At 42.1% G+C, this 27701-nt stretch overlaps 1 protein-coding gene across 2 annotated transcripts in view; it reads right to left on the bottom strand.

Moving 5' to 3' along the window:
• The window catches only part of LOC307025979 (5-oxoprolinase-like), a 29082-nt gene extending 2966 nt beyond the window's left edge, over positions 1-26116 (bottom strand). The window contains exons 1-24 of one of the 2 annotated variants that reach the window (XM_079661017.1): positions 25869-26116; positions 24579-24785; positions 23558-23749; positions 22617-22731; positions 21734-21857; positions 16428-16623; positions 14923-15088; positions 14550-14688; positions 13875-13942; positions 13271-13446; positions 13062-13178; positions 12638-12750; positions 11898-12068; positions 9649-9786; positions 9338-9476; positions 9071-9183; positions 7980-8131; positions 7294-7556; positions 6182-6356; positions 5658-5842; positions 3884-4030; positions 2546-2680; positions 1356-1505; positions 165-322 (exon numbers count right to left, since the gene is read on the bottom strand). In XM_079661017.1, the coding sequence (XP_079517143.1) occupies positions 165-322; positions 1356-1505; positions 2546-2680; positions 3884-4030; positions 5658-5842; positions 6182-6356; positions 7294-7556; positions 7980-8131; positions 9071-9183; positions 9338-9476; positions 9649-9786; positions 11898-12068; positions 12638-12750; positions 13062-13178; positions 13271-13446; positions 13875-13942; positions 14550-14688; positions 14923-15088; positions 16428-16623; positions 21734-21857; positions 22617-22731; positions 23558-23749; positions 24579-24749 (3503 nt within the window). In that variant the 5' untranslated portion in view covers positions 24750-24785; positions 25869-26116. The remainder of the gene's footprint in view (positions 1-164; positions 323-1355; positions 1506-2545; positions 2681-3883; positions 4031-5657; positions 5843-6181; positions 6357-7293; positions 7557-7979; positions 8132-9070; positions 9184-9337; positions 9477-9648; positions 9787-11897; positions 12069-12637; positions 12751-13061; positions 13179-13270; positions 13447-13874; positions 13943-14549; positions 14689-14922; positions 15089-16427; positions 16624-21733; positions 21858-22616; positions 22732-23557; positions 23750-24578; positions 24786-25868) is intronic. The other variant, XM_079661016.1, reaches the window with a different exon arrangement.
• Positions 26117-27701: the final 1585 nt, after the last annotated feature.

Raw genomic sequence — 27701 nt, 5'->3', positions numbered from 1 at the left:
GGATATCAGCATGTGAAGGACACTGTTCAGGAACTAGCTGATGCTCTGTATGTGATGACTACTTCCATTCTGGAGAGGATCACAGATACATGGATCCTGAGATTCAAGCTCAAGCCGGAGACCAGGGAGATTTTTCTAGCAAAATACTTGAGCTCATGTCTGACCTCTTCTCCAGGATCTCGGGGTCGGTGATGCGGGTGTTGGTCATGTGACTGTGAACACCGCTCCGCCCCCTCCAGCCTGGCCCCGCCCCCGCTCCCCCGGCGACCGTCTCATAGTAACCAACGCTCTCACTGCCGAAGGAAATGTTGTTCATGCAGCCCTGAGGGGAGGAGGAGGGAAAAGAAAAGTATGGGAAGTTCAAAAAAGTTTTAAAGGTCCCCTATTATACGGTTTCTCTCAATATATCACAGGTCTCAGATATATACAGAGCCTCTCTCTGATTGGTTGAAACACCAAACAGATCATTGCAGCATTACCCATAATCCCCTCTGTTTCAGCCCTGTTTCCAAAGTGCTGATTCTCTGTCTGTTACTCTATGAAAATAAGGAGCCCCTCCCCACGCCCCTCTGAGAGACATTTGGTTACAAAGAACTCAATGGTGCTCTAGGAGGAGATTCAGGTGATAAGGTGAGGGGGGGGGGGGGGGTTACCTTGGTTGCTGATTGGATAATGGTTACACAAGACAAAACATCGTTATGACATCACAAAGTGGCCAAAATCTGATCAGCTCATTTTCAGACAGGTTTTTATAGAAATGGATCAAAAAGAGAGAAAATCTTTGTTCCTGAAACTTTCAGAGTCTCTTTCCACAGAGGGGACACATGTTGATGTAGAAGAGACATGAAGAAGAGGGGACACATGTTGATGTAGAAGAGACATGGAGAAGAGGGGACACATGTTGATGTAGAAGAGACATGGAGAAGAGGGGACACATGTTGATGTAGAAGAGACATGAAGAAGAGGGGACACATGTTGATGTAGAAGAGACATGAAGAAGAGGGGACACATGTTGATGTAGAAGAGATGTGAAGAAGAGGGGACACATGTTGATGTAGAAGAGACATGGAGAAGAGGGGACACATGTTGATGTAGAAGAGACATGAAGAAGAGGGGACACATGTTGATGTAGAAGAGACACATGTTGATGTAGAAGAGACATGAAGAAGAGGGGACACATGTTGATGTAGAAGAGACACATGTTGATGTAAAAGAGACATGAAGAAGAGGGGACACATGTTGATGTAGAAGAGACACGGAGAAGAGGGGACACATGTTGATGTAGAAGAGACATGAAGAAGAGGATTTTGCAGAATAGAAAACACTTTTAAATGCACTAATGCAGTTTCTCTCACCTGTGAAGCGGCGCACACCTCAAACGCCCTGAAGATGACGTCCACCACTCTCTGGGATGTGAGCACGTTTCCTCCGACCACTGCTGCATTCTGGGAAGGCTGGAGGATCGAGCCGGGGGGAATGACCACTTTGATCGGAGCTAGACAGCCCTGAACATGTAAAGAAACCCCAATTCAACAACAGAAACTATATGGAAGTTATTGTACTTTTTTTAAGCATTTGGGTTTATCGACTCCAAGCTGAGCAAACTTTCCGATTTCAGTTTCTTTTCTTTTTTATACTAATTATAAAAAAGAGTCCGATGCAAAAAGTGACAATTTCGGTGGAATGTTTTTGTTCTCTTTACCCACTGATGGCTGTATATTGAGATGCAATGGATTTTATAAGTGGAGGTAAAAGACAGTTCCCTATTTCTGTTGAACAAGGGGCCAGGGCATTACATATTGAACCTTTCAACACCAGGCAATTCAAAGTGCTTTACAAAAATGAAAGTCATTAAGAGCACTAAGAGACATATTATAAAATGGCATTTAAAAGCAAAGATGATTAAACATGAATAACAAAAGGTACATGGATCAAAGTTACAGTGCAGTGTAAGATGTGAATAGTTCAATTAAAAGCAGCGTCAAAAAGAAAAGTCTTCAGCCTGGATTTAAAAGTAGTCCGAGTTGCAGCGGACCTGCAGGTTTCTGGGAGTGTGTTCCAGATATTTGGAGCATAATAACTGAACGCTGCTTCTCCATGTTTAGTTCTGACTCTGGGGACAGAAAGCTGACCCGTCCCTGAAGACCTGAGAGATTTATTTGAATATATATAATATTTTTCACTGATTCCCATTTTGTTAAAACACATTAGATTCAGCTGATTAAGCCAACAGAACATTTGGTCCTCAGTGACCAGATAACAATCAAACCGTTTTCACACATGCTCTGTATCCCTGACACTATCGTATCCAGAGGAGGTTTATGTGAGAACACTAATGTCCTAACTACTCAGTCTGTGTGATGTCCAATCGATCCAACGTGTGAAAAACAGAAACAAAAAAACCTTCCAAAACCTCAAAGTATTTAAAAGAAAGGTCACGTGATTAGCAAGGCCCACGCCATACGTCCTTTAATACTACAGGGATGTTCTGGATGGTTCATAATTCAGCAGTAGGTCAGAAATGTATCTTGGGCCTAAACCGTACCTGATTGAGGGGGATGTCCTGGCCCACCATGCAGCGCAGGCAGTAGATGAGGGCGGAGAGGGTGATGGCGCGGGGGGCGTTGCAGTTCCCCCAAACCTCGGTCCCCGTCCCCGTGAAGTCAAACACCGCACTGCCCTGTGGGGGGGGGGGGGGGGGGGGGGCATCAGAGATGGCTAAAGTACACACATCCTTTCCTCAAGTAGAAGTACAGATACTCGTATTTAAAAATACTCTGGTGAAAGTAGAAGTACTGACTAAACTTCTTTACTCAAGTCAAAGTAAAGAACTTTGAAATGTACTTCAGTAAAAAGTACCCATAACTAGCAGCTGTTTTAAAGAGTACCTGACCTCCCTTTATATTAATAGAACAATAATGTCATTGTTAGCTAATGAATGTTTCCATGGTGAACAACGGCAACATGACAACGTTTCCATTGGTCCCTCTTCTTTAGAGAAGACCAGGAAATGATGGATACACGGATCGTGTTCAAATCAATAGGCACGCAATGACTCTAAATAACAATGATCACGCCACCAAACACACATTCAGACTAAAGGAACCAGCCTGTTTGGAAAATGTGAGAAGTAGAAAGTACAGGTATTTGTGTTCAACATGTAAGAAGTAGAAAGTACAGGTATTTGTGTTCAACATGTAAGAAGTAGAAAGTACAGGTATTTGTGTTCAACATGTAAGAAGTAGAAAGTACAGGTATTTGTGTTCAACATGTAAGAAGTAGAAAGTACAGGTATTTGTGTTCAACATGTAAGAAGTAGAAAGTAGAGGTATTTGAGTTCAACATGTAAGAAGTAGAAAGTACAGGTATTTGAGTTCAACATGTAAGAAGTAGAAAGTACAGGTATTTGTGTTCAACATGTAAGAAGTAGAAAGTACAGGTATTTGTGTTCAACATGTAAGAAGTAGAAAGTACAGGTATTTGAGTTCAACATGTTAGAAGTAGAAAGTACAGGTATTTGGGTTCAACATGTAAGAAGTAGAAAGTACAGGTATTTGAGTTCAACATGTAAGAAGTAGAAAGTACAGGTATTTGTTTTCAAAATGTAAGAAGTAGAAAGTACAGGTATTTGTGTTCAACATGTAAGAAGTAGAAAGTACAGGTATTTGTTTTCAAAATGTAAGAAGTAGAAAGTACAGGTAGTGTGTTCAAAATGTAAGAAGTCAAAGTAAAAAGTCGTCAGAAAAATAAGTAGTGGAGTAAAGTACTGATACCAGAAACATGTACTTAAATACAGTAACGAAGTATTTGTACTCCACTACTTCCCACCTCTGCTCATTGTGCAAGTGTTTCAGATGACCATGAGACGATGCTCTCTGCTCACCTCTGTCTCATTTATCTGAACTCTCAGTCTGATCGCTGTCCCGTCGTCCATGAAATCCTCCGCCTCCACATCTAAGGAGCCCGTTTCTTGCCGGCGGCGCCGAGCAAAGTCTCTGAGCATGTCCCTCACCGCCAGCTCTGCATTACTCTGAAACATCAACAGGAAGCATGTAGAGGCACAACACCAGCAGTACACACTACTACTATTGTTCACTAAAGAGTGGTGCAGGCAGGGAGGAGGTATCTTTGAAGGCTGACCTGGAAGTGAGCTCTCTCCACAAAGAGCAATGGGGTCTTTCCATATCCATAAACACCACTTGATTATTGAAGTAAAAAGCTAACGTCAGGCTATCAACGTGGACCACTGCTAAGCTTAAGATAAGATAAGACTTTACTCATCCCGAAGGAAATTGTTGAGCCAGAGTTACAAAAATACAATAAACACAGCAGCATAATAGTCAAACTAACAGTAACACTAACAGTGCAGCAAAAAGATTAAATTCAATATCTACAGGAAACATAGACGGTCACATCATTAGTGTAAATATTACCAGTATTCAGTAGTGCAAAAAAACGTAGTGGCAGATACGTAATTGCACGTTATCATAGCACATTATTAATAATAATAATATTGCACATGTTATATAGCGGATAAATGTTGGGCGTGATGACGGTTAGTCGTCACATTTGTTAGTAACAGCTGTTTTTAATCCACCAGTGTGGTATGAATGTCGTAGAAGAAAACCATTGGAGAGGGGACAGGGATTGGTGAAATGCTGACTCACATCTGGGTTTTAGGACTCCTTCCTGCACCACTAAAATCACTCTTTCTACTGTGCACAGCAGAGTGGAGCAGTGGTGTGGATTTTTGTAGGCCGATTGTAAATTAGCATCCCAGAGAGTCCCTCAACGAAAAGCGATGGGATTTCTCCATTTGATTTTGGATTATAGCAGAAAATAATCTTGTTTATGATACTCGCACGCTTGGCTCAGCAGGATAATCTCCACATATTAACACCATTTAAAAGATTCTTTAAAGGGGACCTATCATACAAAATGCACTTTTGTACATATTGTATACATGAATATGTGTCCCTGGTGTTCCAGGGAACTCACCAAGTGTCAGAAAACACAACCCTCTCTATTTTCCTCCATACCCAAATCTCTAAAAAAGGGTCTGCAACGGATCTGATACAGACTGATCCAGATTTGAACACTTCTATGACGTCACAGAAGTGGTGCTACGGCTATTGGGCCAACTCCACCAATCAGGAGGAGACAGCCACGGACATTGCCGTTGGAAAGCGCTGGAGACGCTGTAGTACATATGCCAGGCCTGTAGATGGTGCTGTTCTCACTGAATCAGCCCATGCAAAGACAGTGTTACATTGAGCGAAATGAGGAATGGCTAAAATGCATGATCTGTTTGGTATTTTGAAAAATAAAAAGTATAAATATATCTTATAAGTATGGTCCTACACTATATTATTCAAATAGCATGATAGGTCCACTTTAAGTAAAAAGCTGACTATAAAGGAACTGCAGCAGCTAAAGGCGGCTAATGATGGGTGTGATGACTTTTTATTCGTCTCATTTGGGCCCTTGTTAAATCTCTTGCTTGTGTTAACCACAAACCTTATTTAAGGCTGCTATCCAAAAAACGTTAAGCACAAAAAGTTGACTTGGTGACAGTGGTAAAATGCTGACTCATTTCCAGGTTTGAGGACTCATTCCTGCACCGCTCTCTAACAGTGCTTTGTTTCCTTCACAGTTACCTGGATGTATCCCATGTAGGCCTGAACCACCGCTAACCCGTAGCTGTCAATCAACTCCCCCACCAGCTGGCTGCCTCTCCGATTGGCTGCCACCTGAGCCCGCAGGTCTGACAGGTTGTCATGGAGATTACGAGTCCCAGAGGATTCTGGGTACTGGGCCGGAGCCATCAGAGCTTCAGTTACAGCTGATAGAGACAGAGGGGAAAGAGACGGACAGAAAACAACATTACTGGATGTATTATTAAAGAAACAAATGTAAATGTTAAAGAACATAACTTAAAATGATTTATGTGGATATCTAAGCTCCCCAAACCGGACCATTCTGGTAGTTTCTTATGTTTTAAATATAGTGTCCCTTGTCAACAGCAGTACACCTCTTAGCCTCCTGCTGTGACTCCTGTCTTTTTGGGGTCAAACACTGACTGTGGAAACCCGGTACAGTAACAGCGTCCACATCTTTATCTGGACTTGTGGGCGAGACCCAGCTCTGACCTCTCTCTGTTCCCCTCCTCCTCCTCTCTTACCCTCTTCCTGGAAGACCCCACCAGTGACCAGTTTGAAGGAGATGAAGACGGCCCCCTCCTGCTGAAGGGAGGTGGAGTGGGGGGGCATGGAGCCTGGAGTGATGCCTCCGATGTCAGCGTGGTGCCCCCTGCTGGCCACGAAGAACACAGGACTGCTCACCCCCTTCCTGAACACCTGGAGCAGGAGAGAAGGGGTATTTAGAATCAGAATCAGAAACAGGTTTATCCCCAGGTAGGTTGACACGTACGAGGAATTTGACTTGGTGTCATGGTGCATACATAAAAAGAAGATCCAAAGATATCGAAGTGACTGTTAATTTATATATTGATTGTTGTGCTTTCATTTAGGTCTTAATGTGTGCACATGTAAAAATGTTTCTATGATTGTGTATATCTATACATATTTGCACACATATTTTTACATTTTTATATACATTTGTTTTTATATTCGGGATTGTAGGAAACGGTATTTCGATCTCTCTGTCTGTACACACAAACTGGAAGATTGACAATAAAGTTGACTTTGATTTGAAAGTAAAACAAAAAATAAAAACACAGATAGAGAACTATTTTAAGAAATCTATAATAACATTAAAAAAAAAATATTTAAAAAATAGTCAAATATAGCAGTATTTAGTTACATAGAAATAGAATGGAATAAAGTATGGAATAAAATTTGGCAGTGATAAAAAATGAAAACAGATATTGTACATTATTAATGTAATAAATGAGAAGAAATGAACTAGAAAATTCAGAGAAATGTTGACTGTGTGACGGAAACTGTGTGACTGTGTCCCAATGCCAACATTACCCCCGCTGAGTAAGTATTTATAGCATTAGTTGTATTGTTAAGGTACAACAAAGAATATCCATACATTTTAGCTCACTTTTAGCTGACTATTTTAACTGTTTATCTATTACATTTTTGGATTCTTGTAGCACATTTTTGTGTGTTTCGTGTCAACGCTGCCGGACGAGTAGCATGACAAAAATGTGCGGCCGTAGAAGGAAAATAAGATGAGATAAGTATGTTGAATACTAAACTGTGTGTGGCTTCACCAGTCACACATAATTATGAGGAGATAAATCCGACACACAGCTGGAGGACTTACTGGTGTGATGACTGTGAGGTCGGGGAGGTGGCTCCCCCCCGCACACGGGTGGTTACTCAGGATCACATCGCCTTCTTTCAAAGTGTTCCCCAGAGACCTGATCTGGAACTGGACGGTCTCCTGCATGGCCCCCAGGTGCACGGGGATGTGGGGCGCGTTGGACACCAAACCTCCGTCAGGTCCGAACACGGCACAGGAGAAGTCCAGACGCTCCTTGATGTTGGTGGAGATGGAGGTTCTTTGGAGAACCCTACCCATCTGTTCTGTAGAGGAACAGAGGAGGAACACAAGCTGGGTCTGAGTGTCTGGACTTCAACACCACACACACTCACTCAGCACCAGACACGCTTTACGCTGCTATGGACAAACTTGCACTAATGTACATTCTCAAAGATATTGAAGTGACTGTTATTTTTTATATATTGATTGTTGTGCTTTTATTTATGTCTTAATGTATACATGTGTCTGTTGATTGTGTATATATAGGATGAACATATTTTATAAATATTTGTCTTTTTGTATTCGGGATTGTGGGAAACGGTATTTCGATCTCTCTGCCTGAACACACAAACTGAAAGATGGACAATAAAGTTGACTTTGAGCTGATTAGAAAATGATACTCAACATGTTATAGTGACCCCCCCTCCTCCACTTGAGCCCCCCTCCTCTCCTCTCCTGTGTTTTACCTGCGATGCTCATGAAGCGGTGAGAGAAGATGGAGAGCTGCACGGTGTTGAGCTCCGTGCCCAGAGCGCAGTGAGGGTCCGAGCCCACCGTCATGCACACATCGCCCCCTGCTGTCAGACGGGCCTCACAGCACGGCTCCACCAGGATGGTGCTGAAGGACGAAAGAGCAGAACACATATAAATAACACAGGAAAAGATGCATACAGGCATTCATGTATTTTAAAGAAACCACTGTTAGCTTAAAAGTAAAAAGTAGGCTCAAGTGGAAGTATCTCAGTATGTGGAAAAATATCACGTCTCACTTAAAGGTGGGGTAGGTAAGTTTCAGAAACCGGCTCGAGATACACTTTTTGTTATATTCAATGGAATGCTCTTAACATCCCGATAGCAATGAATATCTGAAGTGCTTAGACAAAAAATCCATAAAAAAATGTCATCTGTGGAACCCGTAATACTGTAGATTGCCGCCCTGTCTGTCAGCCTTCCATCTCGTGCACGCACAAATGTATCTCGTGCCCTCACTGGGCGTGCCGTCATTGGGCGTGCATTGCAGCAGTACTTCAATGACTCGCCAGCAACAGGCGGCCACTTTCACCATGGCAGAGTTAGGCTTAACATCGTCTACTGGTCGCAAAAGAAAAAATGTAACGGAGCAAATGAAGAACCAAAAGAAAGTGGAAACTAGGAGAAGTCAAACCAGAGTCAATATCGGAGTTGCTTTGGCTGTGTAGTATTGCTAACCTAGATGTGTTTAGCTTTGCCTGATATGTAACGTTACTGCAGCCTGCTCTCGCGGAGGAGGTGCTCTGTAAGGAAGTCTGAAGGAAGGGGCGGATTCTTTTTGGTTGTGTACTTTCACATTTTAGTGCACTCGAGCCGGTTTCTGAAACTTACCTACTGTACCCCACCTTTAATGACAATTATTGGGACTGCAAAACAACTCAGTCAATGTTTATCTATTCAAATGTTCCAGTCAGTTGACTACTTCCATTCTTGCAAGGATAACAAATACATGTATCCTGATTATTGAAGCTCAAGCCGGAACACAGTCAAACCTTTTTATTATTTTGACAGCTGTTATAACACCTGCCTGTTTTTGTCGATGATGATGGCCGGCCCCTTGATGCTGTGACCGGACGGCAGCTCCTCCCACAGATACACACCTGTGTCCAGGTACCCTTCCTCAAAGTAACACTTGGTCATCTACTTGGAAGAACAGAGAGTGAAACTAAAAATAATACATTTAAAAAGGTAGGATTTAAAACCGATATGAACTTGCTTTCTTTTGTCACTTTTTGACGTCAGGACGTTTTTCTGTGTGTATTTGAGTTGTATGGATTTATAAGAGTGTGTGTACCGTGACTGGTTTGGCCTGTCCGCGCCCCGTCTCGGTTTTATACACAGATTTGATCCCAGATTTCCCACAACCCCTCACTCTGATGTCATCCACCATGATGGGTCTGTCTGGGATGGTGAATCCAAACTCCTTCAGATAACTAAAGAAGAGAAAAGGCAGCGGGAGGAATGTAGAGGAACATTAGCCTTTAGTAGAGTAAGCAACGTCAGCTGCAGAGTTTACTAAGCTTATCTCCGATGGAAAAATGACTTTAACTCGACTCGAAATGTGTAAGAGGCAATGGGTAAACCTGTAGAAGAGACAAATCTGACCGCTTGGTGAAGGCGCTGCGGAAGTCTCCGGCCGCACAGGACTGAGCGTTAGCAGGGTGAGCGTCAGCGGTGACCATGAGAGCGCAGTCTGTGCCTTTATATCGCAGGTGGAGGAAGACCTCCAGCGATATCTGACTGCTGGAGACGACAAGAAACAGAAGGAGAGGACGTATTCAGAGCCTGCACTGAATTTAGAGTACTAATACAACACTGTCCTGCATCCTAAACCTTTCTTACTTAAAGGTTGGTAGTAAAAGTATTGACTGTGCTTCTGAAGATTATTATGATGATATAAATCTGGCACAATATATATACCTCAACATTTAAAATTGAGACCATTCTGTCTTTGTACTTATACTTAGATTTATTCCACAACTGCAATACACACACACCTCCATCTTGGTTTCATTACTTGTTTAGTGAGAATAACACTCGACTAACGCAGGGGTTCCCAAAGTGGGGTCGAGACCCCGAGTGGGGGTCACGAGATGATTACAAAATTAAAATGGATTTTTTTTTTTTTAAATTGATTTTTCTCACTAGCTCACCCCCTTTACATAAATTGTGATCAAAACGTTTGAGACCCACTGAGATAACTTAGACTAAAGTGAACTATCTAAACCCTCAGAGTCCTTCACCTCACTGAGCCTCTCAGTCTGACAGGACAGAACTCTCCCTCCACATTATTGTAGAAACAGCTTCTTATATCCGTTAGCGCAGCAGAAGCTAACAACAATCCCCGCCGGTACCGCGGTATCCCCTCTCTCTATCTCTCTCACTTTGGCTGCGGGCGCCTGCTAAGCCAACATCCCCCACGTTCATCACTTACAGCGCCCATCGTACAGGGCAAATGGAAAATGTAAACGGGGTGAAAAGGGTGTTATCTTTACTTAATTATGAATGTTGTTACATCAAGGCTGAAAATTCGTTTTTTTTGTATTGTGGAAGTGCAGATCCCCTGTCCTCCACCAGGGGGTGCTGCAGCCCCCTCAGCTCCTACTTCCCACGGCCCTGACAGGATGTGTATTTTGAGCGTGGTCTTTGAATTTGAGAGCATACTTTATTGATTTCACGTTCAGAATATGTATTTCTTTCCCTCAAACCCTGTCCTCACACTCAAATAGTGCCTGCTTGCGCTTAGATTTGCTCCGCTTCTGCTCAAACTGTACGCTTGCACTCAGATATATTTCTGCGCTTACAGGTTTCCTGTGTTCCAGTTTAAAACCTTCTCCTTGCACTCAGGGTGTTTCTGTGCGCTCGTGAAATGTCTGCTCTCAGATTTCTTCTGTGCGCGCTTGGATCTTTTGTGCAACAACCCTGTCAAAATCCCTCCGTGGGGATTCCCCACAGTATTGAGTATGTAGTCGCTTTGGGTAAAAGCGTCTAACAAGTAACATGTAATGTAATGCGCTATAAATGCGGTTGCCAGGTCCACATTGGGTATACAGCGTCCGCCGGCTGGTGTTAAAAATCACCCAATAACCCAGCAATGTTAATGATAATATCTTCTCTGTTATTTTCAGGCATTCAAAGGGAACAGAGGGGCACTGAGGGCATCAAGTCAGCCTCCACAAAAAAAAAGTTAATCAGTTGCCAAGTGTTGGAGTTTCTTTGTCTCTCAGAGTGTTTTAAAACAGCTCTGTTCATTTAAAAGTGTTTAAAAAAATGTGTGTACATAGTTTTGGATCTAGTGACAAACTTAATGTTGCACTTCTGATCATTTAAATGTGGTTTCACCTGTGATGTACTGAATACACTTGACTGCACTTCAGTTAGTGTTTTGTCCCTTTCTGTTAACAACATGTTTGTTCTTTGTTCATTTAAAATAGTTTAAAATGGTGTGCACATAGTTTTTGAGCTAGCGACAAACTTAATATTGCACTTTTGATAATTGTATAATTTTGATTTGTACTGTATATACACTTGACTGCACTTCCCATGTTTCGTCTTTCTGCTTTGATCCTTAAATTTTCTGGGCAAGCTCAAAGGGAAGGTTGTTATGGTGAGAAACCTAATTGCTGCGATGCACTTTTATAATTAAATAAATATTTTCATTTACATTTTAAATTCATGGTGTGTTGCATTCTTTGTTTATAAATGTAGATATTATGGAAAATCATGACATTTTTTGAGCTTGGCTCCCTTAGGACCACAACATTTCAGTTTTGGGTCTTATGCTGAAAAAGTTTGGGAACCCCTGGTGTAGAGGGTCTAGTTTAACCTGATCACCCTGCAGTGTGTGTGCTGACCTGCTGAATCCTCGTGCACACAGCGTCTCTTGGCAGCGCTCTGAGAGCTGCTCCACCCTCCGGTTCAGATCTCTGAAGGCCTGCTTCTCGTACTGCAGGGAACACGGCTCCTGCTCCTCCTCCACCACGTCAGCCAGAGCCAGGCCGTAGGCCGACAGCACGCCGCTGTATCTGTGACACACACACACACACACACACACACACACACACACACACACACACACACACACACACACACACACACACACACACACACACACACACACACACACACACACACACACACACACACACACACACACACACACACACACACACACACACACACACACACACACACACACACACACACACACACACAGTCAGATCAAGTCTGAAATGTGAGTTGCATCACAGCAGCTCCATGTGTAGCATCAACATAGTTTGACTTTATTGATCTGCCATCAGATGGTAGCAGTTCATATTCTCTGTTCAGAACATGCTTTGGGTTCCAGAGGATGTTACTGGACAGCCTCACTAGGATTGACCAACAATCTTTGAGCAGATTTTTAACAGGTGGAGGAGTTTTGATTTTCAAGTGTTATTGATTGATTCTATTACAGGCTCAAGTAGATACACACACACACACACACACACACACACACCCCCACACACACCCCCACACACACACACACACACACACACACACACACACACACACACACACACACACACACACACACACACACACACTCCCTTACTTGTGTATGAAGACCGTCTTCATCCCCAGGGCGCGGGCGATGGCACAGGCATGTTGCCCACCTGCCCCCCCGAAACATGCCAACACATGCTGAGAGGTGTCATGGCCCTTAGCCTGGGAGGTAACGGCGTAAGGAAAGAGAAAAGAATGAAGAGAAATCATAATTAAAATCATTTACACTACAGGTATTTGTGTTGTACCAGTATTGATTGATATACAAAAGGTTGAAATGTTAAAGTGAAAACATAACAAAGCACGAGATATGCAAAATGAAAAGAAACAAAGATGAGCCTGAAATCTATTTAAATTCCTCCACAATCAAAACACAAAAAATAAATGAAATCTGAAACCACTGATATGGTGACAACCCTATTTGACACATTTACCAACCAAGCAATTATCTGGAGTTAAAAACCAAAGCAGACCTGTGTCAGCGCTCTGATTGGCCGGCACATGGCCTCATTAGCAACACGGATGAATCCCATCGCAACCTCCTCCACACTCATCTCTGACCCGCTGCCGTTGGCTCCATTTGTAGTAACCTGCGAATAAGAACACAAAAAACCACATTACAGCCTCATCAGTAATACTCCCTTATAGATTTATTTAGAATGATATCAGTAGTTTTTAGTGCCTGTGATTGCTTAGAGGACAGGAAGAGGTTGATCTCCTTGCTCAGACGATGGAAATGCTTCATGGTTTCCTCTGAAGACAACGCCTCATTCTCCCCCGGCCCGAAGATCTTTGGGAAGAAGGACGGGAGCAGTCGACCCAGAGCTAAATTAGCATCGGTCACAGTCAGAGGGCCGTCTACGAGAACCACAGGGAAGCAAGGTTAGCTGAATGAGGTTCAAAGCGGGTATTTCAGTCTTGTATTTTAACAAAAGTTATGTAAGTCTGTGAGAAATGTTATACTCTGCCCTACAGGGAACATTACATTTGAAGTCGTGTTTATTTTTGTTGGCACACAGCACATTTCCAACTGAGCACTAGGAGCTCCAGCTTCAGTTATATCATCTGAAGCTTGGACCTGTGCCAATGTCCAGGCTTCCTATAGCTATACCAGATTATACATCCACAGAAGGGGGGAGGGAGGAGGACATGAGGAGACAGAAGTAGAAGCTCTGTGTGGATTTATGTAAAACAGATGGATTTAATGGCGAAAGGTGGGAGAATCGACCTTGACATGTATAGTTTGTAAAACAGATTAAAAGGGAGGGAGCAAAACAATGAGTTACCTTTTCTGTAGCAGGCGGGTCCTGGGTGAGCTCCTGCAGACTCTGGTCCAACCACAAACATCCCTGATCTGAGAGGAAGGAGAGAAAATAGAAAGGAGAGAGGCCATGAAACCCAAAGGAGCAGAAATTGTACAAATCTGGATCCAACTGGATGCAGAGAGGAAGAAAGGGTATCGTGAATAACATGGCCTTATTTGCGTAAACAAATTGCAAGAGTACTCAGAATCTCAAAGCTTAAGTACTTTGGACAAAAGGGCCGACAGTCTTTCATGCCTGTGCCACTTTGTTTTGGTAAGAACTGAGGTTATTTTATCCTAGCACTTTATACAATCAGATTTGAAGTCGACCCCCAGGTTTAAGCACAGCGGGGTCTAATCCCCAAACACCATTACATGCATCTGTGTATTCCCGGCAATACATATATATCGTTACATCAACACTGTCTCTCCTGATTGAAATGAAGCTTAGCGCAAGTTCAACCAGTAAGACCGTCTTTAGTCATTCATTCATTCCCAGCTTACTACTCTCTCTCCTCTCAATCAGTGATCGACAGCTAGACCTATCACTTCGCCTCTATTCCCACAAGCCTATCATAGTGCATTGCTAAACCTTTAAATCTGCTCTCCCCCCTCCTCACAGTTGTCATGTTCCTGTTGTTCAGAGCTAGTGACCGACCTGAAGAAGAGGCGGGATCCTCCTCCTGCAGCTACAGTGTTGATGTCCAGCTGCGGAGCCTGCAGGGTGACCCCGGCAGTCGTTGCCTCGAACACGTGTTCATACTGACCCGCGTAGCGACTCACATCAGTGGATGTTCCTGGAGAGTGCAATAAGATGGAAGAAATCAGGAAGACAAGTAGCATGGAAAGCTAACACTTAGCATCTCTCCCGTTTATTTCCATTTTCTTGAATCTGTAAATAATCTATGCACAGGATAAAAAAACATGTCAGGTCACAGGTGTGTTTGCCTGCAATAAATGTACACTAACAATATTCCTCCGCTTCTCTGCAGCTCCACTGTTCTTAATTATGCAGCATTGCCCCTACTCACCTCCCATGTCAAAGCCAATCACAGGTTTCTTCTCCATCTGGTTGTATGAAGTGATGGCGTATCCCACCACCCCCCCCGCGGGGCCGGAGAGGACGGCCCGCGACCCGCAGAACTGATCCATGGGAGTCAGCCCGCCGTCCGACTGCATGAACAGGACGTCCACATCCTGAGGACAGAGGGGCGGTAGAGATGGAGGAGATCATATTGTTGTTTGGATAAAGCTCAGCATATCAAAAACATGTCTAAACTTCAAAAACAGAAGCGCCACCAGCAGATTAAAATGGACGTCACTGCTGCCTGGTGTGACCTAGCAGAGTCGTATTCTAATGATTGCTAATAGGAAAAGGAAAATCTAATATCAAAACATATATGAAGCATTTATGACAATACATTTATGACCTTAAAGGTCCCCTATCATACTGTTTCTCATCAATATATTCCAGGTCTCAGATATATACAGAACCTGTCTCTGATTGGCTGAAACAGCAAAAAGGTCATTGCAGCATTACCCATAATCCCCTCTGTTTCAGCCCTGTTTCAAAAGGGTTGATTCTCTGTCTGTTACTTTAGATGAAAATAAGGAGCCCCTCCCCACGCCCCTCTGAGAGAGATTTGGTTACAAAGAACTCAATGGTGCTCTAGGAGGAGATTCAGGTTATAAGGGGGGGGGGGGGGGGGGGGGGGGGGGTTACCTTGGTTGCTGATTGGCTAATGGTTACACAAGACAAAACATCGTTATGACATCATAAAGTGGCCAAAATCTGATCAGCTCATTTTTCTTTTTATATATATATATATAAATGGATCAGGACAAAAAGAGAGAGAATCTTTTTTCCTGAAACTTTCAGAGTCTCTTTCCACAGAAGGGACACATGTTGATGTAGAAGAGACATGAAGAAGAGGGGACACATGTTGATGTAGAAGAGACATGAAGAAGAGGGGACACATGTTGATGTAGAAGAGACATGAAGAAGAGGGGACACATGTTGATGTAGAAGAGACATGAAGAAGAGGGGACACATGTTGATGTAGAAGAGACATGAAGAAGAGGGGACACATGTTGATGTAGAAGAGACATGGAGAAGAGGGGACACATGTTGATGTAGAAGAGACATGAAGAAGAGGGGACACATGTTGATGTAGAAGAGACATGAAGAAGAGGGGACACATGTTGATGTAGAAGAGACATGAAGAAGAGGGAACACATGTTGATGTAGAAGAGACATGAGGAAGAGGGGACACATGTTGATGTAGAAGAGACATGGAGAAGAGAGGACACATGTTGATGTAGAAGAGACATGAAGAAGAGGGGACACATGTTGATGTAGAAGAGACATGAAGAAGAGGGGACACATGTTGATGTAGAAGAGACATGAAGAAGAGGGAACACATGTTGATGTAGAAGAGAAATGGAGAAGAGGGGACACATGTTGATGTAGAAGAGACATGGACACGTGGATTTTGCATAATAGGTGACCTTTAAGTGGGTCTAGTGGAAAACGCACCTTGAGGCCCCCCTTGAACCCAGAGGTGAAGCCCTTTAAATACTGATGTATTTTGGGAGTGAGGTATGCATCTGCGCAGACGGTGTATCCGCGAGGCACCGCCCGCACCATGGGCATCACCTTGCTGGACAGAGACACCTGAGAGAAGCCCAGACGGAGAGCCAGAGCCCCGACGGCTTTCTCATGATCCGACCATCTGAAGGAGAGAGGCAGGGGAATGAGGCGAGGCAGCAAAGCAAACATAAAAGTCTTATGTAATTAAAACCGCTCCTGTAAAGCCTGCCTTATCTTTTAAAACTGAGATATGTGAAAGCAAGTTGGGCAAGTGCTTTGACCACTTGGAGGTAGAAGTGTGAGTGGATTCAAGGAGAACATGGGAATCGATACAGTTATTGATCCCACACTAGCATTATATAACATCATGTCCTTGGTGTGCGAGTTTTGATGTAAATTGTATGAGGTGTGTTGTTCTATAGATCTGTTACATCAGCTTCTTTCCAGTAAATTAAAACATGTTCGATAAAGTGGGATACACTTTAATATAATGCACGTTTTTAATTTCCAGTTACTTGGAGAACTTTTATTTTGAGCTTTGTTTGAGTGAGAGAAGGTCCTGTAGCTTAGGCAATTTAGCAGAAAATGTAAGCTAAGAAATACTAAATGTTTATTCTGGAATGTTTAGTTCTGAGAAGGAAAGAAAAGTTGGAAACGGCAGGTTTAGACTTTCAAAAATTGGGAAATATATGCACCTCTTAATGTTAAACATGAACTTTCCCCCAGTGCAGCTCATGGGGACCCATACACTAACAGTGGAAATCAGACACCCGACACCTCTGACATACATACCACTATCCCCACAGAGAGGGTGGGAGCTGTTCACCATTGTCAGTGTTGGGCAAGTTACTTCCAAAATGTAATATATTACATATTACTTATTACTCTCTTTTGAAAGTAATAAGTTACATTACAATATTACTGTCTCTGAAATGTAATGAGTTACACTACTTTAGTTACTTTTTAGTTACTTTCACCAAAATAACCGCAAAAGAATAGCTAGGTATTTTAAATGCTAAAATGTAGTTTAGTGCAGCTCATTATGCATCCAGTGAAGGGCAATGTGGTATAGCATAACAACTGTGTAGGCCCTTAAAGGCCATGTAATGCATCTAACACAGGTGTTTTTTAACATGTAGTTTAGATATCACCAGAATAAAAATAAATAAAAATGTTTAAAGTTTCGTCATAATTAAATGACATATACGTTAAAAACCGATGTTGGTTCCGAAGTTTGCCGAGTACGCCCCCGATCACTCCCGAACGAGCGGTGACGTCACACGTGGCAAACATTGCCATTTGATCAAATCAGTCCGAATGGCAAGCAACGCGATAACTTCAGACAGCGACAGCGACAGCGATCATTCAAGCTCAGATTCGGTGGGTTATCTGGATACAGTTACAGAAGTAGAGAGTGAACCAGCTAGCCTTTCACTTCAAGGCATCTTGCCTTATAAGTACGAGCCTCCTGCCCAGCAATCGAACAACGAGGCAGAAACTTGTGAAAGAGAAGCGGATTCCGCAGCCGGCGAGACTCGAGTCGGCAATACTGAATGGTAAATTCTGTTTTATTTAATTTGACCTGCACTAAATGTCGATCTTAATTTGTCATCTGTTCCTCACACGTCCGGCAGATATTGTTTTGTTTTTTAATGTTATGTACAATATTCAGGTGTACATGTCAATGCTGTGAAAGCATGCCCACTGCAGATGAATGTGTATGCTGCAGAGAGATCTGGCAGGTGATGGAACAAATAGACAGTTTGCAACCTACTGACCAGATAGCAGAGTCCTGCATCGGGTCGGGTATCCGCGGGTACCCGACGGGTGACCCGCAAAAAAGGTGATTTGCGGGTGGTATTTTTTCAAACGCTTTTTTCCGGGTTCGCTTCTGGGTAAAACAAAGATGATGCGGGTCCGGTTGCGGGTGTTGCATAATAAATATATTTAAACAATAATAATTTAGTTTAATGTTTAAATCCTCAGACCTCTCCTCCGCGTTACCGAGCATAATCATAACCTCTGCAGTGCATCTATCTGCTGCTGAGCGCACCACATTCTGAATGGCTGAGGTGAAGCTCTCTATAGGGGAGAATACAGCATTTTCAATAACTCTTCCTCAAGAGCGAAATCCAACGTCTGGGAGGCTTTTGGTGTCATCCTAGATGGAGAAAATAAACAACATCCCAGGCTTTTTGAGCCAAATATGCAACTGCGTGTGTTAATAATTGCACGTTGTCACTGCTTATAGGCCTATATATGCGGGTTCGGGTCGGGTTGCGGATCATGTGCCGGCGGGTCGGGTCGGGTTGCAGAACTAATTGGCAATATGTGCGGGTAGCGGGGCGGGTTCGGTACTGCACGTCACGGGTGCGGGGCGGGAGCGGGTCTTGAAAATCAGACCCGTGCAGGACTCTGCCAGATAGAAGACACCGACAAGAAACCAAGGTGCATTATTAGCCACCCAGGCTTTAGAGAAGGCTGTCTCAGTGTTTGGACACTGAAAATAGCGTATCTTCAATACAAACAACAACACAGAGCAGTTGATGGCCCACTACACCAGTAAGTAAATATTGATTGACCCAACTGCCTATTGCAGCTTTGCTTTCATATAATACTTTTAGTCGCTACAGATATGGTACACTTTTAAAGATACCATTAAACTCTTTCAAGCAGTCAAAAACAGCTTGGCTTTTATTTTTTCTGTGTATGCAAGTTCAATGTATGCTTGGGAAAAGAAACAACTACACATGTGAGGAAATATATAAGAGGTCTATGATTCTGTCAAGCAGTCATGTAAAACCTCATATTTATTTTGTACAAGTAAAATACAAATATCATGTTATAAGCCAATTTGTAACCATTGCTACATAATAGTACTACATAACATTTTATTTTTCTCCAAATATATTTATAATCTGTATACTTTTTTTTCATTAGGAAGTATCGATATACAGCTTATCGACAGTTTGTACGTTGGTGCTGGGGTGTACTCGGCCCAAAAATCAGAATCCCGCTGCCTGCATGTGCTGTAACCGAGATACGGAAGACTTACCCTGAACCGGGAGGCCGCTATCAGGGATTTCAATGGCCAAATCTGTAATTTGACATAAGTCATGCAGCTGAACTGGTTAAAATGGTTTCGCATGATGTAAATAATTTACAAAGTACATCATTTACAATATTATTTTTCCAAAGAAACATGTAAATAAAACAACATTTTCCAAATCGCAAATTTGTAAGATTGTATTAATTTACTGTTTGATAAATAAAAAAGGGTTCTTTTGTTAATTTTTCACTTGTAACATTTTATCTTTATTGCAGTGTACATTAGTCTATTTTGGTATATGTGCGAGCCCACAAATAATTAAAAGTGGTAAAAATAATAAAGATATTCAGACGTAATTCATTTTTGGCCTTACTTATTTCACTTCAACTTTTATATATTTCAGTCACTAGGCAAGTTCACTGTACTCTGGTGACATTTAGCTCAAGCTGGCATAACACCTGTAGTAACTTAATTCTGACCCGAGTTTTGTGCACAATCTTCCAGCACCCATGATCAATGTTTATAGCAATCAGGAAACATTCACAGCTCACAATTACACATCGCTTCCCCATCATGAATTGTTAGATAAAAAAAGTTTAGCGAGGTCCGGTTACACATATGTTAAGCGAAAATAGCGGAAGGATACAAAACAAACAATCCAGACGGGGCTGGTGTTTGCCACGTGTGACGTCACACAGCTGGGTTAATGGCTGGCAAGCTTTTTGCTACCGGAGCGGAATAACACGGGAAAGTGGCACACATTTCATGTTATTTGGGGGGTATTTATGGAAAGAATCATTGATGTTGATATGTCAAATGAAACAGTGGAAAGTGATGAAGCGATTTATTAACACAGAATAACATTTATTTTGGACATTACATGGACTTTAAGGCTACTAACAACTTGTATTACAGGGCTTAGTTGAATACTCGATTCTGATTGTAAATTCTTAACATGTGACACGTTGTTAATACAGCAGTAGCCTACAGACCGCTGTCAAGGACTATAATGAAGGTTAACATATTGTAAATCAGGGCAAATATGATTTAAACCATGCTAATGGTTTGAAATGGCAAACATTGAAAGGCAAAAGTATTATTAAAACCATGTAGCCTACTACATCATCACCTTGCTCCCATCATATACGCTGGGAAGAGAATATTTACTGCTCTTGAAAACTGGTATCACATCATCATGTGAGGTTGACTTTGTGACCTGGAGAACATTTCAGCTGCAACATCAGCTCGTTTATAATAAGCTTGGGATATGAGATATTTTTGTAGCCATTCGTGGTGAAGGCATCTGTGCTATTGTATGCATTATTTTTTACCCAACATTTGTACAGGCATGTCAGAATATGGTACTATTTTCACATGAATATTCTAGCCATTGTCTATTTGTATACCACAAGCTGCAAAATGACTGCCTTACCCCACTTTACAGGCGGGTAATTGTTTCGATATACCTGGCACCTGCGGGCCGCAGAGGGGCGGCGTAGTTTCGGGCGACGAAGACTGCTGCTCCGGGCCCGGCGAGTCAGGCGGGAGTAAGCTAGTGTCCACAACGGAGGGTAACGTGATGTCCGCATCTGACCTGTTGCTACTGTCTGCAGTAGATGCAGTGTTGCTGGCGTTTAGTGATGGTTGCTTTAACCATTTTCGTATAAATGATTATCCACAGATCAGATGTGTATCACTGCTGTGGAAGCACTTTGGAAATGATGCACGCGCAGCGGAGCAGGTCACGCGCACCTGACGCAATTTGTTGTTATTTTTCGCTACGTTCTCTTTTTTGAATGGTTGCATAACGTTCAACTTCCCCGAAGATCTCAACGCGAAGCCTGAAGGGTAAACACCAGGTTTACTAATCTACCCGCACAATTTGTCCGGTGTCGCAATGTCTCGCTATGTTAGTACATTCTTAAAAAACAAAACACCATTTAATTTCGGGTTAAAATGTGTTGTAACTGCGTTACTGAGCATTGTAACGGGTAATATATTACCCACATTTCATTAGTAATGCGTTACATTACTTCGTTACAGCAAAAAGTAATATATTACTGTAACTTCGTTACTTTTGTAACGCGTTACACCCAACACTGACCATTGTACAGTGACAGGGAGAACAGACAAATGACTTCTATAAGAGAAGGAGAGATGGGCGAGGCAATCCTTAAAAGGTAGAAGGACAAGATGTACTGACGTGTAGGAGTGCAGCAGGAGGACAGCGAGGCTGGTGATCCCCCGGGACAAAACCCCCTTCAGGTCCTTCTCCACCAGATCCAGATCCAGCTCCCTCCACACCTCCAGAGAGTCTCCTGTGCTGCCTGAGGGAAAACACACACACACACACACACACACACACACACACACACACACACACACACACACACACACACACACACACACACACACACACACACACACACACACACACACACACACACACACACACACACACACACACACACACACACACACACACACACACACACACAGCAGGACAATTAAAATGATGCTAACAAACAATGCCTCATGCATGTGACAGAAGATTGATTTAGATGACATTCAACCTATTGTCCTTGCACAAGCACTGAGCCTCTAACCAGAAGTGCAGAGGGATATTTAGTATGATATAAATCTATACATCTGTATAAGGCAGTATACACATTACAAACAGCAGTGTGGAAAAATAAATACACTATAGATAAGGTATAAATAAGACAGTTTCATAAAGACATAATAAAGAATTATTATTATTATAATATTATGGGCCGTTTTTTAATTCTAGGAATAAATATGAGTATGCCATAGAAAATAGTTGTTTGGAAAGTCATTGTAAATACACATAAGTTGGTATGTGAAGAAATGACAGTCACTAAGTATCCAGGGGTGTGTGTGTGTGTGTGTGTGTGTGTGTGTGTGTGTGTGTGTGTGTGTGTGTGTGTGTGTGTGTGTGTGTGTGTGTGTGTGTGTGAGCTGACTTTCCTACACTTACAATACATATAATGTATTCCTACCACCACTGAAGTCACGATTGACATGATGTGAAGTGTATTGGTGGTGGAATGGTTTGAGTTTCACACCTGTGACAATACGCTTGGGGTCTTTCCTGGGCAGCTGGCAGCCATCTTGCACGAGAACAACCCGCTCGGCAACTTCTATGACTTCTTCATACAGCACATCAGGAACTGCCACCTCCTACACACACACACACACACACACACACACACACACACACACACACACACACACACACACACACACACACACACACACACACACACACACACACACACACACACACACACACACACACACACACACACACACACACACACACACACACACACACACACACACACACACACACACACACACACACACACACACACACACACACACAGTCAATTCAAAGCCGGTCTTGAGGAAAGTTTGACCAACAGCTCGTGTCAGAGCCCGACAGATAAGGATGAGGCCATATTTCAACATGCATAACTGTTCTGCATTAGCTCCATAGATAAGTGACCATTTAAACCACTAATGGTACAACTGGTCAGGGGACAAACTCTAAAAACTGCCCCCCCCGTGTTCTGTTACGTAAAATAATGTCTAAACCTTGTATGATGCAGGGACCTGTACCCAGGATATTCACGAACAACACATTCATAACAGTAAAAAACATCAAGATGATGATTTAGGAACTGTGGTCGGATACGCTGTCTATTTAGAATACAAGTAATTCACCTGTGGCCTTTTCAGTTAGCATGTTGTAAAATGTCAAGACACTTATCATAGAGATGCAAAATGTCCACAACAAGTCTTAAAATGACTAAAAGAGTCAAAAAAGACGCATAATGATCACAATTATTATGAAAAGAGACAGGGACAAAACAACAGTGCTAAGGCCTTTTAAGTGTCTTTGCTCAGGGACACATCTTCTCATAATACACTCATGACTTTACAATTTAGTTTTAAACCTTTTCGTATAAATATTCATGTGTTAAGAACATCAAGCATTACACACCAGATCGAACAGCTTGGGTCTGGCCTGAGTGCCGATGTGCAGCAGGTCTTTGAAGCCCTGTGTGACCATCAGAGCCGTGCGCTCCCCCTCTCTCTCCAGCAGAGCGTTGGTCGCCACCGTGGTGCCCATCCGGATCCAGCCAATCAGAGAGGTGTCCACCGGCTGCTCGCGGGGGAACATCCGCCCCGTTTCCTGTACAAAAATATATCATGGTTCACGTCGTTTTTGATTTTGTGTAAATACTATACAAGCTACATGAATCTGTGCAGCATTCATTCATCCACCACATGACCACAGTCAGGGTCACATTGTATGCCTTTGGCAACACATACATCTATTGTGCATGGGTGCTTTCAGCTCCTGCTTTACACTCGCAAAGTTACTAACATTGTCCTGTGCTTGAGCTCCTTTCAACTAATTGATTAGTTTGGCGCCATAATCGCAAATTATTCTGATTATTTTTAAAAGTAATTTTCATGCAATGTCAAAAAACAGAAAATCTGCACACAAATGTACGATCATGTAAAAGTAGATGTATCTGGGTTTTGCCCTGACTAAACGAAACATTTAAAGACGTCACGTTGTACTTGACATGGGCATTTTTCACTAGTTTCTGACGTGTTATACTGAATTATCTTTTATTATTAAATAAATTGCTAGCTAAAACATAAATTATCTTTGTTTTGCAATTAAAACAGGTATATTGGTCAAAATGGCTTCCGAAGAGGTGAGCTATGGAACTTGAACCAGACTCATGCCATAGTGTTCAAACTGAGACCATAATTACATTTAGAGGCAAGGCTTTTATTGTCATTTGTGCATAGTGTAGGTATGACAATGACAATGTTAGCTCACATTTAATGAGGATTCCAGATAATCAAAAGGAACATTTAAGGAGCTACAAGTTAAGACAGCTAAATTGAGCTTTGAGTGTTCGGTAAGTCTCCAAAACTCTTTGTATGAATGGAATATTAACTAGTAAATGCTTGTTTATGGTATGAATAATGTCCTGTCTCGTTACCTCCTCCAGGACCCTGCGGATCCCCTCTGTTGGGGCGTCTTTGTAGTTCTGGGGGTCCCGGGACAGCAGCTTCAGGACTCTCTCGCTGCCATCGGGCAGACGGGCAAACACATCGGTGAAGGTGCCCCCCCGGTCGATGGCGAAGTCGAATTTCCCCTGAGTCTCAGCCATGGTGAAGAGAGAAGAAGAGCTGCTGAGAGAGAGAATCTGCAGCCACAGGAGGAGAGTGAGGTGAGCTATATCCTCTGTATCACTGCGCTGATAACACACACATGCTCATTCACTAAATACACACTTATTGCACACTCACAATTCTTATCAACCCCCACCACGCTTATATAACTCGGACCCCCTCTCTCTCTCTGATCTCCAGGTTTGGTTTAACATTTTGCTGACTACAGACATTCCTCACTCATCAAAACGTTTCACACACTCCTGTGCATCTTAACTTCACACTTCACGCTTATCTTACTCTCAACAGATTTGATATTTGACTAAAAGCAGTAAAACCACAGCAAAAAAAAGTATAAATCTTGCATTCACAAACATGTAAAAAAAATGTAAAAATGCAAAAGTTGAAGCATCAAAATATACTTTAAGAAAATATATATTAATAAATATATTAAATATTAAGGCATGATATTCATCAATAAAATATTGCAGCTTGTCTCAGTAGAGCTGCATTTATTAATGTATACTACTAGGGAATTACATTATAAAAATAAACTATATTAAATTGGTTGATAGCATTTTGTACTAATATGAAGGAGGTAGAAGTAGCCTTTAAAGTAGCAGAATACAGAACTACTGAAGTAAAGTACACATGCAGTACTTGAGTACTAGTATGTCTTGTACTTTTAGCTCGTTTTTGACGATTACAAGTTTTCTGCATGACCTTTAACAAACCATGTCTGATTTGTGAGTTTAACCATGCTATTACATATATATAGTGCATTTTCTTTTACAAATGCAGATTATGTAATTTTAAAGGAGTATTCAGTCACAGCCAAACAGAGAGGATCCCTGCAGGAATATCAATGAAACTGGGCCCCATAAAGTGAGATAAAACAGCCATAAACTCGCTACTGATTCATCAGCTGTTTGGTTTGGACTGTTATCGTTAGAGAGACATTAGAGACAGTAATACAGGATAATGCAATATAAATGAGTTTTGAAGGCTGTCTGCAGCTGACCATGCTGTGTCTGCAGACCCTTCAGTCTTTGTGCAGTAGGATTGCTTGCAGGACTCAGAATAGACGCTAAATGTGTGCACAAAGTGTCGGTGTTTACCGTGTTCACTCACCGGTCCGCCGCTGCTGCTCTGTCCGGTGATAATCTGTGATAATCCGGTAACTATCAGATGTTCCTCCCCTTTGCACTGACGGTGTTTGAAGGACAGGAAACACAAGGTTGCTGCTGCTGCTGACTGAGGGTTAAACCCCACCCCCCTGAGAGGCCCCGGTGACAGTGACGAGGACCCATTGACCTGTTTTTATGCTGTCCTAAAAATATGAAGCTAAACTCTAAATTAAAATGTTTCATCATACTCCATGTTATTCTGAATCCATCACATCTGACACCACGCATGCACCTTGTCCACGTGACCACAAAGAGACACTGACACCTGCTGGTGCTTCACTGGAAGTACAGATGAGATGTGACTGACTGATAATGAATAAAGTGGTCTTCTCCAATTAAACAATACATTACAAAATCCAAGATATAAAACATGTTAAAACACAAAATAATACCATCATTTAAGACTGACTGCACCACTTTAGTCACCTGAACATCAAGAAGAGTAGTAATGTTTTACAGCCTCAGTCAATCAATCAATAGACCCTTAGCCTTGAGCTTTAGAGATGACATTGATCATGTGGTTTCTTGGAAATGAGGATTCAGTTTACAATAAATGATATCAAAAACTTGATGAAACCCACCTCAGATGGCTTCATGATCAAAGGTGTTTTATTTCCTTTTTATAGAATTAAGACACTTCTTTTCCTTCAATCAGACAATGATGGTGACACATTGCAGGTACAATTAAGTTGCCTACCAAAGTAAGACTATGAAGACATTCAAGGTTATATTCTCACATTGATATTTAATTTAAAAGGGAAACATTTGCTCTTTCTATCACAATGGGATCTAAGTAAGCAACATATTGCTAATAGAAAAGTGTGCTTTGGTCGACAGCTATATTTTTAGAAGCTTATTTGGTCAAATCTACAATTTGACAAGACAATGCCATCTCTATGAACTTTTAAAAGTGGCAATTGTGTGATTGAATTTTGAATAAATAACCAACACCAGAGTTACCTCTGCTGCAGAGGTAACTCTGGTGTTGGTTATTTATTCAAAATTCAAGGCACACTTAACCAGCATGGCTACCACCGCATTCTGTAGCGCCATGCCATCTGGTCTGCGTTTACTGGGACCATCATTTGTTTTTCAACAAGACAATGACCCCAGACACACCTCCAGGCTATGTGAGGGCTATTTGACTAAGGAGGAAAGTGATGGAGTGCTGCGTCAGATGACCTGTCCTCCACAATCACCCAACCTCAACCCAATTGACATGGTCTGGGATCAGTTGGACCACAGAGTAAAGGAAAAGCAGCCAACAAGTGCTCAGCTCCTCTGGGAAGTCCTTCAAGACTGTTGGAAAACCATTCCAGTTGACGACCTCATGAAGTTGACTGAGAAAAGCCGAGAGTGTGCAAAGCTGTCATCAAGGCAACAGGGGGCTACTCTGAAAAAAAGTCTAAAATCTAAATCATATTCTGGATTGTATATACAGTGGAGGAAATAAGTATTTGATCCCTTGCCAATTTTGTAAGTTTACCCAACTTGCAAGGGGATCAAATACTTATTTCACACGGTTAAATGTAAATCAATTTTTATCTTAGATATAATGTACATTTCTGGATTTACTCTCACTGTTAAAATATTATTATTAAGCCTGCTTTCAGTATAAGGCTCTCTAACCAGAGGTTATTTGCTTTATTAGCTAACATTATCTGCTGGTTATAGGCTACTTGATTATCTGCTCTATAACATTATAGAAAATGGGGGAAAATCTTCAACATTAATATTGTAGAAGCTGGAAATGTTTGGCATTTG

The sequence above is a fragment of the Notothenia rossii genome (genome assembly GCF_949606895.1).
Source record: "Notothenia rossii genome assembly, chromosome: 12".
Lineage (NCBI taxonomy): Eukaryota > Metazoa > Chordata > Actinopteri > Perciformes > Nototheniidae > Notothenia > Notothenia rossii.
This window is presented reverse-complemented; position numbering and strand designations above follow the sequence as displayed.